General features: G+C 33.4%; 2 protein-coding genes across 2 annotated transcripts; both read left to right on the top strand.

The window, feature by feature from the left end:
- Window positions 1–305: 305 nt before the first annotated feature.
- Window positions 306–5,978, top strand: LOC111700112 (zinc finger protein 550). The gene is made up of 7 exons (XM_023470935.1): window positions 306–450; window positions 1,707–1,853; window positions 2,853–3,050; window positions 3,528–3,667; window positions 4,192–4,357; window positions 4,482–5,175; window positions 5,686–5,978. The coding sequence occupies exons 1-6, from the start codon at window positions 340–342 to the stop codon at window positions 4,611–4,613; spliced, it is 894 nt and encodes a 297-aa protein (XP_023326703.1). The 5' UTR covers window positions 306–339; the 3' UTR covers window positions 4,614–5,175; window positions 5,686–5,978.
- A 2,410-nt stretch (window positions 5,979–8,388) lies between these two features.
- Window positions 8,389–15,775, top strand: LOC111700104 (sodium/hydrogen exchanger 7). Its single transcript, XM_023470924.1, has 12 exons — window positions 8,389–8,571; window positions 9,587–9,680; window positions 10,364–10,511; window positions 10,702–11,020; window positions 11,130–11,223; window positions 11,490–11,661; window positions 12,087–12,190; window positions 12,648–12,753; window positions 12,981–13,135; window positions 13,279–13,456; window positions 13,758–14,077; window positions 15,304–15,775. The coding sequence occupies exons 1-12, from the start codon at window positions 8,441–8,443 to the stop codon at window positions 15,355–15,357; spliced, it is 1,875 nt and encodes a 624-aa protein (XP_023326692.1). The 5' UTR covers window positions 8,389–8,440; the 3' UTR covers window positions 15,358–15,775.
- The last annotated feature ends 2,810 nt before the right edge of the window (window positions 15,776–18,585 follow it).

The raw sequence follows: 18,585 nt of genomic DNA, 5'->3' as shown, positions 1-18,585 counted from the left end.
GGTTTGTTATTTGTGATGTGTGATAAAAATTCTCACATAAAGGTTCAGCCATTTTGTCAAATTCTGGTTCCGAGAAATGACTTTATAAATTCCATAATCCACAGATATCAATAATAATTGTAGTTTACAATTTACAGTTACATTGCATTGTAGATATATGTTGCTGTGAATTTGCCAAAAAAAAGCTTTGAGATGTTGAATTATGCATATATTCAGAAAATTTGTCTATAAAGAGTTCCAACAAGGAAGCCATGTAAATGTAATGATTGTATAATAAAGGATAGAATTGTAACACTTAAGTATTTTAAAAACTATTTTATTTTAGATTATAATGATGTGATGAACCAGAAGAGAGGTTGTCCCGCCATGAGCTCCGATGATATTGATCTAGAGACTAGACAAGTTTATTTTATACAGACAGAAGGTCCTGATGGGTTACAGAGCACAGAGGTTCGTTCAATAGTAAATGAGGATTTGCGTTTTCATTGGTTTATTAGGATAGGAGTTTTCATTCGTTCATTAGGATAGGAGTTTCATTGGTTCATTAGGATAGGAGTTTTCATTGATTCANTCAATATTGGGGTTCTCATTGGTTCGTTTGTATGATTCTTTAGGATAGAAGTTAGCATTGGAGTTTCCTTTGATTCTTAAGGATATTTGTTTTCATTGGCTAATAAGGATATAGGAGTTTTCATTGGTTTATTAGGAATTCAGTGCTTAGGATCCGGATCCGTTGGATCCGCAAGATTTTGGTTTCCTGGATCCTGATCCACAAAAGTATGCGGTTCCACGGATCCAGGTCCAAGGATCCGAGTCTAAGGGGCAAAATATCAGAAAAAAATGCAAAAAAAAAATTACTATCAAACCCCAAATCTGAACTAATGAAAAAAGAGAGATTATAAAAATTTCCTGATTTCTGAATGGTTCATCAAGTGTTAGCATAAAAACAAGTGAAAAAAATTTGACAAAAAATTTAAAAATTCTGCTTTGTTAAAAAAATTCAGTATATTTTATAGAAATAACCTAGATCCGGATCCATTTTTTTCCAGTAAGATCCAGGAACCGGATCCGCATCCGCATCAAAATTAAATGGATCCTAAGCATTGATTAGGATAGGAGGTTTTTTTGATACATTAGGAATAAAATAGTAGTTTGTATTTGTTTATTAGGATAGTTCTCATTAGTTCATTGGGATAGGAGTTTTCATTAGTTCATTGGGATAGGAGTTTTCATTGGTTCCAATCAGGATAGGATTTTTCATTCGTTCCTGAGGATGAGAGTTTTTATTGGTTTATTGGGATAGTGGTTTCTTTGGTTCATTAGGATAGAAGGTTTTCTTGATACATAAAGAGATGAATTTTTATTGGTTCTTTGGAATGGAAGTTTTCATTGGTTCATTAGGGTAAGAGATTTCATTGATTCCTTAGGAAAGAAGTTATCATTGGTTCATTAGGATAGGTATTTTATTGGTTCATTAGGATAGTAGTGTAATTGGTTCGATTTAGGGTAGGAATTTTCAGTAGTTGAATAGGAGTTTCATTGGTTCAATATCATAGGAGTTTCATATTGGTTCATTAGGATAGGAGTTTAATAGGTAAATTAGTATCGAGATAAAAAATTTAAGATAAATGATATGAATTGATTTAAAATATAATAAAATAATAAATAACTATGTTTGTCATAAGACCGAATTGTTATTTCTCCAGGTTGTCATAACGGACCTAGGCGAGCTGGGGGAGAATGCTATCGTTGTATTCGAGGAGGCAGTCGGAGTAGGAGCAGAGGAAACCGTGATAGGAGGAGTTGACGACCTAGATTCAGTTTATTTAGAATCAGACTCCGATGTATTACAGGTTGGGATTTGTTTAAGTATTTACTTCGATATTTAGTCATTATATTAAAACTTAGACGATATAAGTTTAAAGCTTACAATGTTTTATTCTTTCTTAAAGGGAGTGACTGGCTATGTAAGGTAGTTGAACTGAGTATACAGTATTGTCGAAGGAGTTTTGAACGTCGAATTTGCGCTCAAACTCAGGATTTACAGATCTTTCAAAAGTTTTATATGTCTCAAATGAAGCCTCAAGAAGCTTTCGACAATACTTCAACTACCTTACATAGCCAGTCACTCCCTTTAATTGAAATTATGTAACCCCCCTTCAATGTATGTGGTTTTTATATCGGGGACATACAAAGGAAATATAAAGAATGCGCAAAATTTAAGTAATAGCTTATAAGTTCTGTAAAATAACGAGTTGCTACTAAAATATTAATTACACTTTCTCAATTTAACCTTGAAAGTAAATTTGAATTTCCCTGGAAAAATCTGAACCAATCAGAGAAAAGGATTTACGGTGAATTATTACGTAACCATCGCTCATCAGTTTGTTTTATTTTAAATTATTTACGTAACCGAAAACAAAACATATTTCAAGTTACAATCGTTTTTTTGGGTTAAATGCTAAAATTATTTAATCTTAAACGTCAAATTTCTTCAATCAAGGTTTTTTTCTTTTGAATATATCGTAAAGTTGAATGCCGTTTTCTCAGTTGAATGATGATTGATTAATGGACGATTATAGGGAAAATGCAGTATTTCAAGATTTTAATCCTGGGTTTGAATTTTAACTCGTCGATTTTGGCGAGTTAAATATTTAATCCCAGGGTTAAAATTCAGGTTTAAATTACCTCAAAAATACCATTTAAGCTGAACTTTTCATTCTTTAGTTTTAGACTCTGTGGACTTCGCATTTTTTCAATTGTAAGTGGGACCTCAGCCCCCCTGAATACGCCTATGATTGGGATTCTTATAAGAATAAGAAGAAAATTACGATAATTTTAATCTTGTCTAGGTTTTTCAAGATGTTGAGAATATTAAGCTGGAGGCTGGAGATCTTGGAGATGTTAAGATGGATCCCGACCTCGGGGTTCACTACGAGACCGTAGAGGACGTGAATCTAGGAGATACAACCAGGGTTTACCTCAGTGTTGGTTTAGATGAGGAGTCGGAGCACTCCGAGGTTCTCTCTCTAACCAGTAGTACAGACGAGGTACTTGGAACCGGACGCAAGACGTAGTTGAACTACGTTGACCTACAGGGGTTACCTACAAAGGATGAGATTGTAAAGACGATACAAAACTTTAAAAATATGACGATTTAAAACGTGATTTCTAATTGAGTATTATACTGGTTTACTAAATAATAAGCACAAAAATAAGACAATTTTGGCCTTAAGGAACCCTTAATGCAAGAAAACGGACTAAAAAAATTCCGTACAATCGTCTCTGAAGTCGCATCCTTTGTGGGTAACCCTGTAGTTAAACCACTTGTTTTGTTAGGTCGGTTAAAGTTGAAGAGAAGTGGTTCAACTAATTCTTCGTTCTAGTTATTTTTAAGTCTGGTCCCTCGACAACAGGAGAAATATTTTTTCGAAGCAAAAAATAAAAATGTATTTTCAAATTTTTTTCCTTGGTGTGTTAAATTTATAAACAAGAGATAATCCCTCCTTAAATGAATTTTTTTTCAGCTTTTGACGGAACAGCCTTTGAATTTAGTGAAGAAAGATAGGAAAAGAAAAAGTTCTTCTTTGGACGGAAAATCTGATAGTTATCTTTGTAAACTGTGCAACACATACATTAGTAAACCTTTGGAAGAGGCTCATAACAGGTCAGTTTACTACTGTAATCTTGGTTTAATTCAGCAACTTTGTTGCATTTGCAGAGTTTTTGTATGTTACTAATGCTTCTCTGTCACATTAACTGGTTTGCTAGAAATGGGAAGCCGAGTTCTTGTCAATACTACAATGGTCGACTAGAGAACGTCTCCGATTGTGTACGTCCTAATCAGAGTAGAAGCTAACGTAGGACATCTAGCGTCCAAACACTCGTCCTCTATAGTACTTCATTAGGATCTTTAGGAACCTTATTCTGATCTGGTTTTACAGTTTCTCAAAGAATTGTTCAGCTAAAAAAAAGAATTGTAAGATTGAGAAATGAAATAAACTCTGAAAATGAAATATAAGAAAATACTGAAACATACACGTACATTACGATATAATAACAATCATTACATTTACATTTGTCAGGGGACAAGAAAGCAAGATATTAATACTAATTATACTATTACGACTGTCTATGGATACCATGATAACAATAATAAAAATAATAATAATTTCTCAATTACAATTACAGGGATGTTCATGCGAACATTGATCGACTGTCCTGTTCTGACTGTGGAAAACTGTTTACATCAAAACGATCTCTATTTGGGCATAAAAAGGAGAAACATAGCGGGACCCTGGAGATATTTAGCTGTCCTGACTGTGGGAAGAACTTCTCTAGAAAATCAAATTTAAAAGTAAGTTGTATTTCTTCAAGCTGTAAACCCAAAAACATATATTTAAAGAGGTGTCAGATTAAAAACATATATCTAAAGAGGTGTCAGATTAAAAAAATCAAAATGAAATAAAGTATTTTTTCAGGCACATCGAGATTCTTTACATTTTGGGAAGAAGTTTCCCTGTTCATTCTGTGAACGCATATTTACAAACCGGAGCAGTATGAATCAACACATTAAGAAGACTCATATAGATACCTTCCATATAGCAGTGTAGTTGTTCACAGATGTATGATGTTGATACACCCACAGTGTACAATGTGTACTGTATATCTATTAGCCACATACAGACATTCTCCTAGGTGTACGGTGTACAATGTCAAGCGCTGTAAATATTCCACAGCTTAGTGTTTCCATTGTACTTTACTGTACTGTACTGTACAGTACAGAATTGCGTTTATGCTTCACACAGTTAATGATAGTTAATGAGATCCTCCAAGGCTAATTAAGATTGACTATCCTGATATCTAAGTATTTTTTTTTTTAATTTTACGCAGGATTTATTATGTTTTGTTTTCGTGCTTTCATTAATACGCATTATTCTTCAGTTTTATAATTTAGAGAACATGGATAATACAACAAATGTGAGAAAAGTCTCAGTTCTGGAGCTTTTGTACGCGATAACATTAAACCGAATCATATCTCCGCTCGACCCTGATTGAGTTAGCATAGATTCTACGCTTAAAGGTTATCCTGTACATGGGTACACACACGTATCACTTTTTTGTCTTATTTGTTTCTGTTGAGACCTTTTCTTGTTTAGTAGGTGGTGGTACAAGGTAAAATGGTCACCTTTAAAATAAAATAAAAATTTCATTTCAAGGGGTTTCTGTGTTTTCTTTATTTCCGTTTTAAATATTAACTTGCTGATTTCTATTGTTGTGGCAGCATTATTCATGTTTTTGCACAAAACTTTATTTATTCCTCTTAAATCCGTATTTCGGAACTAATTATTTGCTTCAGCTGAATTGGAGAATGAAATTATNCACCTCGATTAATAATTCCTTGAGTTTGTAACTCCTTAACCTGGTGTTGAAACAAGTTTTAAAACTGCTTTATAATCCTGGTTTTAATTTGCTTCATTCCTGCTTGTGATGCATAATCAAACCAAAAGTCTGAAGAAAAAAAACTTAAAATGAAATATTATTTGAAAATTTCAAATGTTGCTTGAAATGCTAGGCATTTTTAGTAGTATAATATTGTTATTCATTTTTTTGTGATTCATCATTATCTTTTTTATTTTTGTAAATTCGTATTTGATTTCGAATGAAAAATTTATTTTATTTTAGCCTCGGAGAACGGGTAGATTTGAACTATTTTATTAAAATTCAAACATGAAATATAGTAAAAATCTGTGGACTTATCCGGTTTCCTACAACTTAAAATGGCTTTTTGTCTTTATTTTTTAATGCCATTTGTCCTGATTTGGTATGACGAACCACTGAGTTTAATGAACTAAATTTGTATATTACAATAGTTAATCTAGTCTTCAGCGATGTTATTAAGTAAAAAAAAAACTGTTAAAATCGATGTGAATACATTATCATTGTGTTTTGGTATTGAATAAAATGTAAAAACTTAATTTAGCTGAGTTAAAAAATTTATAATCGGTCGTAGGTTTTATAGATTATTTTTCATAAGTAAAGTTAGATTCTCAACTTAACAAGTGTGTTTTGCAATATTTAAATCAATGACGTGAACTGGTTCTTAGAAATTTATAACAAATTTAATCTGAAAACTAAGAGACAGACTGAGAAGGTAATTTAGAAAGACTCTTTAATGGTTTAAAGCAAACACTCCGGAACTCTGATTTAACTCTTGGATTAAAAATACAAACAAGGTCTGATTAAACTCTTGGTCAAACTCTCTCCAGTAGGGTTTAGAATAAAATTGGCTGGAGATGAGTAGGTTGCTGGTTAGAGATGAGTGGGTTGCAGGTTGGAGATGAGTAGGGTTCAGGTTAAAGATGAGTAGGGTTCAGGTTAAAGATGAGAAGGGTTCAGGTTGGAGATGAGTAGGGTTCAGGTTGGAGATGAGTAGGGTTCAGGTTAGAGATAAGTAGGTTGCAGGTTGAAGATGTGGAGGATCCAGGTTGGAGATGAGTAGGGTTCAGGTTAAAGATGAGTAGGGTTCAGGTTGAAGATGAGAAGGGTTCAGGTTGAAGATGAGAAGGGTTCAGGTTGGAGATGAGTAGGGTTCAGGTTAGAGATAAGTAGGTTGCAGGTTGAAGATGTGGAGGATCCAGGTTGGAGATGAGTAGGGTTTAGGTTGAGGGTGAGTAGGATTCAGTTTGGAGATTAGTAGGGTTCAAGTTGGAAAGATCTACTCTAATCTGAGCCTTCTCAACCCGAACCCTTTATTTCAAACCCTAATTCTTCACACTTCAACTCTAAACTTCAATTAATTATATCAATTCATTGTCAGGAAATACTCTGTAATTTCAAAAATTTGGGTTTAGATCAAATTCCAAGAAAAGTGGGAATTTGTTTATATCTGTTCCCTCTCAGATTAGGGTTTCCAATGCAAGTGGATTTTACTTGCGCGCAATTGTGAGCCCTGTAAACTCCGTACAATTCGAGAACAGTTGCGAGCAATTCTGCGCAACGGAATTGCATTGGAAACCCTAATTCAGATCCAAAGAGTTATAATTCATTCCATACCATAAAGTTACGAACCTTAAGAAACTGCAGATAACTAATTGCGCAACGGAATTGCATTGGAAACCCTAATTCAGATCCAAAGAGTTATAATTCATTCCATACCATAAAGTTACGAACCTTAATAAACTGCAGAATAACTAATAAATAGAGAAAACTCTCAAGAAATATTAAGGATTAAATCGAATAATGAGGACTTGCAGACTTGTCATGAGAAGTGGTATTGTTACATCGTCTATACGCAACATCCCCCTACTGAACTTCTGACCTACTAACTTTCCGACCTACTGCAATATCGGACCTACGCCAGCTGTTTATTTTATTATTATTTGAGGGTTAGGTTATGTTAAGACAATTTCTGGGCCGAGCGCTGCGGCTAGGACAGGCTAGGGGGCCGGTTGCTGCGGCCACAAGTCCATATAGCAGCTGTAATACCACGTTCTAGTAGGTCGGATGTGTAGTATAGTGGATTTGGCGTAGGTCAGAAGTGGAGTATGGCGGATATGTGTAGGGAGGAAAATGCACCACCGTTTTTCATGATTGATTGGTTGGTTTATTGTGTTTATGAATATACAGCGGCACTATGCGCTTATATTGTATTTTTGTGGGCCACTGTATTACAGTTTACAGTTCTAGAACATTGCAGAAGGAAGTTCTGAACGTACTAATGAGACTTTATTCATTTATTAATAGGATACAAATTGATATTTCAGTTTTATAATTTTAGATTTAAATCTACATTTATTTAATTTTATTGTTACGTAACTTATCGGGTCGGTGAACTTTAAAAAATGCTTAGTCAGGACGTTTTAATTTGATCTACATCAAAACGGCCTCTCCTATAGAACTATTTTTGGCTTTCCCGTCCCCCCCCCCCCATCGGTTTTATGCATGGATCTCATATTTATCATATATATCATATTTTTTAAAGTTATTCTGTATTATTTTAGGGTTAGGTTAGGGTAAGACTGGGCCAGGACAGGCTAGGGGGCCGAGCGGTTTTGCTAGGACAGGCCAGGGGCCGAGCGCCGCGGCTAGTGAATAATATCCATGTGATACATATGAGATTCATATTCAAAATTGATGGGAGGGGGCGGTGGCTAAAATAGTTCTCTAGGAAATGACCGATCTAGCTTCAGTGAAACAACAAACTAAAATGTTCATATATTCTATGATTCGAATATGCACTGTGTATTTTGCGAATATCTTTTGAAATTCATCAGATTTAAATTGATGAAAATAAAATATATTGGATTTAATTTTGCATTTATCTACAAGACAATGACAGAGCATGTATGCAGTAGATATCCTTAGTATCAGGCATTAATTTCACATTTTCATAATTAAATTAATATTTTTAGAATTTTATTCCTTGTAATATTTGAGGATGGTTCTACCTCCTGATATAAACTATGATGAGAAGAAGCTGTTAGCGCACAAATTTGATAGTTTACTCCTCCTTCTCTTTACATTCCTTCTCACCCTTACAGTTTTAACAATATGGCTCTTCAAACACAGGTGAGAGAATGGGATGGATGTATTTACTATTTAATATTTATTCAGGGGAAATTTTCTCAAATTACCCAAAGGTCAGAAATTTTGTGTGAATATTGTAAATCATTAGTGGTTAATCTCGATTTTAAATTTAGACATTTTTAAACATGAGGTTCAATGCTTGATCCCTGTTTTCAAGTTATCCGTGCAGAGAATTAAGAGGAATGAAAGTATTCTGTAGAGTGAAGGTGTCCATAAGATGAGGATCATTGCTTGATCCCTGTTTTCAAGTTATCCCTGCAGAGAATAAAGAGGAATTAAAGTATTCTGTAGAGTGTAGGTGTCCATAAGATTAGGATCATTGCTTGATCCCTGTTTTCAAGTTATCCTTGCAGAGAATAAAGAGGAATTAAAGTATTCTGTAGAGTGTAGGTGTCCATAAGATGAGGATCATTGCTTGATCCCTGTTATCAAGTTATCCCTGCAGAGAATGAAGAGGATTTTGAAGAGGAATTAAATTAATCTGTAGAAGATGAAGATCAATGATTGATCCCGAGATTTCCTATTCAAAAATTCTGCAGGAATCAACCATTGATCCTCAAACCCAAATTGGATATCGAGATCAAGTGTTAAACGATATCCACTCAAAAGTTTCGATCTATAACAGTAAAACAATTGTATTAAAATATTCCGAATTATTCTAGCCTGCCTGTCATACTCACTTTATTGTTCGCAGAGTAGAGCTTAAATCCTTAATTGTACCACGTGTATTGATTGTGACCAATCGTTATACTGAAATATGCTTCGATAAATCTCATTTAGTAAATATACCTGTTGAATTAAATCTTGGAATTTTAAGGGACCATAGATATAACATGCAATTTATAGAGCGGTATATCGGATTCACAAAGGTATCCTTCAGTGGCGCAGTTAGCTTTATTTTGAATTTCTTTCAGAATTTTATGAGAACTAAAAACTTTATCGTATTCCCAATTCTACATGATTCTTTGAATGGAATTTCTTATGTTTATTATTTTAGGAGAATTGCTTTTGTTCACGAGACAGGGTTGGCTATTGTATACGGGCTAATCATGGGTGCAATCATTAGGTTTGGAGTACAGGAAGAAAAAGAGGTGATTTCAAAATTATTATTCAAACTTTACCATAAAAAACTAGCAAAATTTATAATTCTACTTATAACCATTAACAGAAAACATCCCTGCTTTTAACCACAAAAATATCCCTGATTTTAACTTAAATTATCCCTGCTTGTAACATCTAATATCCCTGCTTTTAACCGATAATATCCCTACTTGTAACATAAAATATCCCTGCTTTTAACTGAAATTATCCCTGCTTTTAACCGATAATATCCCTGCTTTTAACCGATAATATCCCTGCTTTTAACCGATAATGTTCCTGCTTTTATTCGAATATTCCTTTGCTTTTTACCGTAAATATCCTTACTTAAAACAAAAATATCCCTGCTTTTAACCGATAATATCCCTGCTTTTAACCGATAATATCCCTGCTTTTAACCGATAATGTTCCTGCTTTTATTCGAATATACCTTTGCTTTTTACCGTAAATATCCTTACTTAAAACAAAAATATCCCTGCTTTTAACCCCTAATATCCCTGCTTTTAACCGATAATATCCCTGCTTTTAACCCCTAATATCCCTGCTTTTAACCGATAATATCCCTACTTATTTTAAAAAATAAACCTGCTTTTAACTACAAATATCCCTGCTTTTAACTAAAAATATCTCTGCTCTTAACAACGTGTCCAACGTTTATTTAATCAATATAATTTAGACAATACGTATGAACGTGGTACCAGAGCACAACCGTCCCATGGATCTGAGTAAACAGGGTATCCCGGATCAATTGTATCTTCTAACAAGACAAGCCAAGGACACGGATACAGAGTTTGATAACAGAACCTGGGTCTATACTTTTAAAGGTTATCATTTTAAAGATATTAATTCTTCCTTCCGCAATCTGCTTTTATCGTGTTTAAAAATTCCATTAAAAATCTCTCCGAAACTATTTAGGTTAAAACCAATGTTCATCAAGGATTTGAAACTCCATCTTAAGTTTGAACTAAAAGCAAACCTCCATTTTTTTATTTTATTTTGTTTTGATTTGTTCAGGAGAAGTGAAGGATGCCAATGAGAGTGAGATCGATGAGAAAGCAATCTTTGATCCTGAAATATTCCTGAACGTACTTCTTCCTCCGATCATCTTCCACGCCGGATATTCGATGAAGAAAAAATACTTTTTCCGGAATCTTGGATCCATCTTTACATTTGCCTTCATCGGTACAACAATATCCACGTTTAGTGTTGGCGGGCTCATGTTCGGGGTGTGTCAGCTGGTTCCACATCTCAGTAATGTCACATTCATCGACAATCTTCAGTTTGGAGCTCTCATTTCATCCACAGATCCGGTCACAGTTCTCGCCATTTTCAGGTCAAAATCAAATCTTCCTTTTTTAGATTTCGTCGCAATTTATTTTATTTTCTGAATTTAACCTGAAAGACCCGCCTGACCAGGGACGGTTATTGAGTAAATATTTTAGTGATTTGAACGTTGACGTGAATCTGCATGCACTTGTGTTCGGTGAGAGTGTGTTGAACGATGCTGTGGCGATTGTCTTCTCAGAAACTCTCAAGGTTTTCACTTTTTTACAAGCTCCCATTATATCTTTTAAGAAATTTACTTGAAGTACATCCTTTTATACACCCTATAGCATTTAATCTCAACAGAAAGCTATTTTTTTATGTGTCTTCCCACCCCAGCAAAAAAAAATATCAACACCTTCACTTTTTTTCATTTGATACTTTATTTTTACAAAAATGGGGATCCGGCTGCTAAAAATAAGAATGATAAAATCCTTAGCAACATAAAATAATTTAAATGAATATTTTATATTATAAAGGACTATGAGGAGAACGTGGCGGAGTGTGGTCCCGATGAGAACTGTTCCTACACAGCTCTCCAGGTCTTCAAGGCTATCGTTGATTTCTTCGGTATATTCGGAGCTTCCTTCCTGGTCGGCACCATCATGGGATCCCTCACTGCGCTCATCACTAAATTCACGCACATCAAGTAATATTATAAATTTTTGACTTCGTCGTTAAACCCCTCTCCTTCTCCCCCCGGGAAAATTTTCAGATAGGCAGGGGGAGGGGTTGGGAGATAAAAGCCGTGTCCTTTTTTCATACAATGCAAAAAATTATTTACTTTTCAAGTCAGGGAAGTAGTTTTTGCGCTCCACCTTAAGGGATGAATTTTACAACTTTTCGGAAAGTGATTTTTGTTTCATTCAGATTTTCCTTTCATACTTTCCATTTCTTGGTTTTGTATTCAGCTTTAGAAATTTGTATTTTTATTGTTATTCAAGATTTCATTTTTTCATTATGCTATGTACTTAATTACTTTTTCGGGGGAATAAATATTTATTGTAAAAGCTTCCCTCATCTTTTTTAATACACCTATTTTCTCTCTTTTTTGTTTTTGATACACCTTTTTTCTCCCTTTTCTGTTTTTGATACACCTCTTTTTTTTTCAACCTTTCTCCTGGCCGAGGTATTCGAGTTGACCGGTATAGTTGCTGTTCTCTTCTGTGGAGTCTGTCAGGTTAGATTTATTTTCATTTTTAACCAAATAAATGAGGAAAAAATTGCCAGAACGGAAATTTTATCGGGAATTTCTGTCTTTTAGATATTCCAGCATATTTAGCTCTTAGGAGGCTTCACAAAAATCAACGAAGTTTTATGTCTAAAAAAATTATTTCCAATCCTAAGTTTTCTTCTTCTTCTTCACTCTTCAGTTTAAGATTTGAAAAGTGTGAAAACTCTGAGTTCCCGGGGGGGTGGGGTTACGCCCGCTTGCCCCACCCCCCTATATACACCCTTGTTAAATCCTAGCATTATACCAGGTTAATGTGTTGTAAGGTTGTAAGGATTTTATTTTAATATTTTTTGGTTTGTAATAAAAGTTAAAACAATCCCTTAGTTAAAGACCCAATCGGTTCAGTCGTGTTGGTAATGATGAAAACAAACAATCAAGGTAAATATATAAATATATTGTTTAGGCCCATTATACGTACAACAATCTGTCTCAAGAGTCTCAGATTACAACCAAAGGATTCTTCGATATTATCAACTTTATGGCAGAGAACTTCATTTTTTCATACATAGGTAAATTAAATTCGTGTTCATTTTTTATTTTTTTCTCGTTTTTATTTAAAAATATCTGTTTTTTGTTCTTCTGACAACCATTTTATATTTCTTACGGAAAAGTGAAAAAATTAAACATCAGATATCATATCTTAATTAATGTGTTTATTTTTAATTTAATCTGTAAAAATATTAGCAACTAGCTCTAAATAAGATTTCCAATTAAACATTATTTTATTATTTTTAAGGGGTTGCTATGTTTACGTTTCCAAAGCACAGGTTCGACGCGACCTACATTGCCGGAGCATTCATCGCAATGCTTATTGGTCGTGTTCTCAACGTGTACCCGCTCTCAGGCCTTCTAAATATAGGACGGAAAAACAAAATTTCTGGAAAAGTTCAGGTGAGATTATTTTTGTTAAATTATTTAAAATGTCTTCCATTCTTTTGGAGATCTGTCATCCTTCCCATTCTATGATATTCCCTTACAAAAAAATCGAAAAGAAAAGTGAAAGAAGATACCCTATATATTTATATATTTTTTAGCATATGATGGTGTTCTCTGGACTCCGCGGTGCCATTGCATTTGCGCTTGCCATTCGAAATACACTGACTGAGTCTCGTCAGCTTATCCTCTCCACAACTCTTATCATTGTCATCGTTACGGTCATATTCAACGGAGGAATGACGATATCCGTCCTGTCCTGGCTCAAAATTCCAACAGGTAAAAAAAAACATGCCATTCATGGATGATTAATGGGGATAAACTAAGAGTCAGTATTAAGGATCTTTTTTTCAAGCGATTGTCCTTTCTCCGATCAACACTTTTTCGATTTCGATTATCTCTGCTGCATAAATTCGCATATCTTATTGCTAAAGGAACCATATTGGGAAAGTTTCAATTTTATCCACTTTGCTGAGACGAAGGTTTATTGGGTATAGGAGGCTCAATGGTTTAAACTGAGGCTCACTAGACCGTCGACAGTCTGTTAAGTAATAAAATCATACTGATGGTTGTGTATCAGGTGTTGAGGAGGATGAGAGGGATGGATTATCAGGATCCAACCCTAACAGCTACCAGAGCGTGGAAGGAGCTGAAACCAATCAACCTCCCAGGATCAAACCAGACAAATCCTGGGTTGCGAAGAAGTGGAGCGGGATGGATCGAAGATTTTTTAAACCTCTCCTGACACACAGTCATCCCACTCTCCTAGATACACTGCCAACTAGATGCCTGGGGTTGGGACGTATCCTCACTAGCTCCGAGCAGTTGATGCATCATCCTATGATGAAGAAGGTTGAAACTGCTGATACAGAAACACTTCATTTAGCTGACAGTTCACAGGTAGTATTTAATACAGTTATAATCAGATAGACCCGGCATTAATGGACAGTTAATCAGCCGACTTTACATATATATCTCTGGCAATTTTTAAATCCTCAAAAAAAGGCAGACCTCTATTTGGAAATGGTAGGACTAGAGCTATAACAGGGGAAATTTGCCCATTTCTAACACTTAAATGGGCCAAATCTGCAAAGCTATCTTTTCCAAGCGTACATATCTTTAAATCCAAGCCGAGTTGATCAGAACTACACCATACATTTTTAAAAAATGGCTAAACCTATATATTGATACAAAAAATGTCAACTTTAAACTAATAATAAGGTGTGAGAATCTAAACAAAATAGAAAATAAAAACATATTGTTCTTTTATAATTAAAAAAAACATAACTGCATTGAGAAATCAAAGTATTAATATTATTTTGTTCTTGCAATGTAGATATTACCAGAAATGCGGAAAAATTGTTTATTTAAAATGCAGGAAATTAGATGAACTTTATTCTCTTATTTAACAAATAAAATAAAAAAATAAAAACGGGAAAGTGGGTTTTGTCTCGAAACGTGACAATGATTCCAATTCAGGATATGTTCTTGATGCTTAATAAAATGTTAGTTATAGTTTTTACCATCGAATTTTACTCTCAGTTTGGGCCGGGATCCTAAAAACCCAGTCTTTCAATTTGTGCCCGATTTGTTAGAAATGGACGAAGTGTTAGTTTTGGGAACTAATGCCCTGTGTGTTAATTGACGTTTCATCAATCATATTTATAAAATTAGATTGTAAAGTCGTTTGATTAATAATGAATTAATTCCGGGTCTTACTGATTAGGACTGTAAGTAAAGATGGACATATCTTCTATTTGAGATTTGATGATCGAGTGAATGATACCAAAAGTTACCAACATTGTTTTTTTTTAGTTGATTGTTATTGTCTTGTTGCTTACACACACGTTTCGATTAAAATTACAACTAAAAAATTAATTAAAAGTTATGATTCTTAAATATTTGATACTTGGTATCGCACCCACACAATATTAAAATTTAAATCAATCAGTATATCAGGAGGGGGAGGGGGGGGGACTTTTGATGTATCCCTTACATTCTTCTAAACTTTTTATCTTGAAGTAAATAGAGAAAAAGATTTATTAAAACAAACTAACAAATAAATTGGTTTCAATAATTTGCTAACCCCAAAAATTGGATTTATTGTGAATGTACGAATTTTTCAGGATGGAGATGAATCAGGATTTTTGCCAGCATCACCAGATAATTTAAAGTCCTAAACGACTTTCCGTATTTTTTCAGAAATCCAGGATTTAGCTTAAACATGCTGATTTTATTTTGATCTGATGCTAGATCTTATTTTATTTGTATAATGAATTTTATCCCTTTTAAAAGTTTAACCCCTGCTCGTTTTGTCCGAGAATTAACTTAAAGAACGAAGGCTTGTGATTTCTAGTATTCTAAGTTAGATAATACAGTGCTAGTTTAATATCTTTTAAAGAAAGGCAAGGCATGGGGTTATTAGACATTGTAATATTATTGAATGCTAAATTTGTCTTTCCCCTCACACCTCATTATGAATTTTTTCGACCCGGCTAAAGTATGAGCGCGTTCTATGTAAATGTACATACAGGGTGTCCCACGAAACATGACAATAGCAAGACGACTTGAAAGTCGTCTTTGATATTTGAATTTATTTGTGACATTTAGTTTTCTATCTACTTTAACATGTATGATTCTTGAAACAATTATCAATTAATTCTCTTAGCCCTGACATTTCCAAAAAGTGGTCTGCATTTTTTGTGCTTTCAATATTACCGGAGATAAAAAGAGTTTGGTTCAGATTTCAATTTTATTAAATAAAAGCAAAATTGTCGAAGTCTGAACGAAATTGTTCATATCTCGGGCAATATTGAAAGCACAAAAAATGCAGACCACATTTTGGAAATGGCAGAACTAGGGGAATTTTGTGATTATTATCTCTAGAAATTTACTTTAAAATTATGTTGACAAATAAATGCAGCAAATTATATCAAAAATCAAGACGACATTCAAGTCGTCTTGCATACTGTCATGTTTCGTGGGACACCCTGTATACTTATTACTTATAAACAAGTTAGTGCCTTCAACTTTTCAAAAAAAAAATAAGTTAATTATATAGTACTTAGCATTAGTTTTATTAAGTATGGACCTGTGGTATATAGTTATAGCGGCCAAAAATGAAATGACAACTTATTTTGTTTTTTTTTCAGTCAGAAACCTTAAATGTTAAAGACCTGTGATATGCTTCTTTCCAGCTTTCGATCTACGAAATGTCAAGCCAATTGAATACACATTAGTTATCATACAAATCATAAAAGTGTACATTGTTGCGACAAGAAAGGTTATACAAAACATTTTCCAGAATAAAGCGATCAGCAGTGGAATATTTTCAAATATAAAAAATGTTGAATATTTTAAAGTCCTGGAAGTTTCGGTTCCATCATTTAGCCTTTATATTTATGATTTTTTGTTAAGTCCTTTAGTATTTTTAATCATGGATAGAAATTATGTTTTGAGATCAAGGGAGGTTTGTATTAATGTTGTCTTCCATTTTATATATAATTGTGATAGTTAGCTTATTTTAAAATGCAATACATATATTTTAGTATTACAACTATTTATGCCATGATGATGAGCTAGAATAAATTATCTATTTTACTGCGAGTTTTATTAAAAAAATATCATTTATTATTATTAATATAATAAAATCGATTTTTGAATGTGTTCCCTCCAAATGTCAGCCCATTCGGTCCAGCCGTTTGGTCAGCTGTAGTTAACATGCATATAAATATATAGATATGAGTTTTAATATATAGATTAAGAACTTTATGCCATAAGGATAAGGTAGACTAAATCATTCAATTTACTGTTAATTTTATTCATAAAATATAACTATTAATAATTATTTTTGCCATGATACTAAAGAAAAATAAGTTAGTTATTTTACTGTTAATTTTGTTCATAAAATATTATTATTATTATTACATTAATAATAACAATTTCATTCTTTCTAAAGCATGTTTATAACTTTGTACTTATGAAACAGTTATTTTAAGAAATGCAATAAATTTGTAAAATCTCTCCCGGAGAAGTAATAAACACTTCTAATATATATTAATACAAGAGATTTGTATTTTATGGTGTGCACTCTCTAATTTATTTAGGTTTACCTCAGACTAACTGCTAATCCTAAACAATTAACATTTAAGTTTTTTCTGCACAATTTTTTATTAGGCTTGGGTGATTTTGCATATTTTTTTTGCAAATCCAACGTATATTTATATATTTTTAATTAGCAAACTATTGTTTGAGTTTATCTCAAGAATGAGAACAGCAAATTGTTTGGTTCGAATCCCAACTTTTTCCTTTAGTCAAATAATCCAATTATTAATTATGTTTTTTAAAATTCTTACACTATTTCCAGTAGTGAAGAAGATACTAATAAAGGGGAAAATTTCCCCTAGCCTACAGTGAGAACATGAAAACTCTGGAATAAGATAACGACTTAAAGGCACAAGCATGGGCGTAAATAAGGATTCTGTAGAGGGGGGGGTAACATTTTTGAACGCGCCGATAATTTTTTTTACCCCCCACTAGAAAAATATCATGATTTATATCAAATTATTGGTTTTAATTGGATTTGATTTGCATTTTCCATTCATTTCTGGCATTTACAAACTCCATCAAATAAAGGCTTCATTTCATCTAGACGGGATCGTGATGGCGTACCCCATTTAGATCGAGGAGCCCACGGGACTTCCCTAGCTTCTTGAATTGAAAGGCTTCATTTCATACCTTTCAGCTTTCACCTTGTTATATATCCTTCATTAGAGTCATTCATTTTACATTAACTACAAAGATCTGTAAAAAAACTGAATTTATTTTAAGTAAGATTAAAAAATAATAGTTTCACTCTTAAGAGGAAAAAGATGTTACTTTTTTAAATCTTCAGAAAAGCTACTCTGCAATACTTTGAAAAAATATTTTCTTGCCCATACCCTTTTTTTCTATTTAAAAAACATCTAATTGTAATGACATTGACTATTGCTTTAGAAGTTAGAATTATTTAGAATAGGTTGACTTATTTAATCTGAAATATCTTAAGATCTGCACATTTAAATTATTTTCGTGCAAAGGAATTGAGTCCACCGTCTTTGCCACAAACTATGATTTCATAATCCATATATCTTTACACCCCTATGTCGTAGACCTTAGACATTTCAAACTATGATATCTGTTAGATCAAATAATATAAGTTTGAAATATCAAAGGTTTACACCACTAGGTTTTATAGATATAGGGATAAGAAAATTTTAGTTTGTGTCAAAAACTCAATTCCTTTGAAAAATATTCAATTTTAAAATCAACCTTTTCTTAATAACAAAAACAAAGTAACAACTCGCTATTCAGGGCCTGAATAGTTCAGGGGTAATTACCTTCAGGATTCTAAGGGGGGGGGGGAAATA

The sequence above is a fragment of the Eurytemora carolleeae genome, unplaced genomic scaffold (genome assembly GCF_000591075.1).
Source record: "Eurytemora carolleeae unplaced genomic scaffold, Eaff_2.0 scaffold47, whole genome shotgun sequence".
Lineage (NCBI taxonomy): Eukaryota > Metazoa > Arthropoda > Copepoda > Calanoida > Temoridae > Eurytemora > Eurytemora carolleeae.
This window is presented reverse-complemented; position numbering and strand designations above follow the sequence as displayed.

Coding starts and splice junctions, on each gene's coding strand:
- LOC111700112 (XM_023470935.1), top strand. CDS start 340: ATGAACCAGAAGAGAGGTTGTCCCGCCATGAGCTCCGATGATATTGAT. Junction 3,668..4,191: donor TTGGAAGAGGCTCATAACAG/GTCAGTTTACTA, acceptor TTACAATTACAG/GGATGTTCATGCGAACATTG. Junction 4,358..4,481: donor CTAGAAAATCAAATTTAAAA/GTAAGTTGTATT, acceptor GTATTTTTTCAG/GCACATCGAGATTCTTTACA.
- LOC111700104 (XM_023470924.1), top strand. CDS start 8,441: ATGGTTCTACCTCCTGATATAAACTATGATGAGAAGAAGCTGTTAGCG. Junction 13,136..13,278: donor AAATTTCTGGAAAAGTTCAG/GTGAGATTATTT, acceptor TATATTTTTTAG/CATATGATGGTGTTCTCTGG. Junction 13,457..13,757: donor CTGGCTCAAAATTCCAACAG/GTAAAAAAAAAC, acceptor GTTGTGTATCAG/GTGTTGAGGAGGATGAGAGG.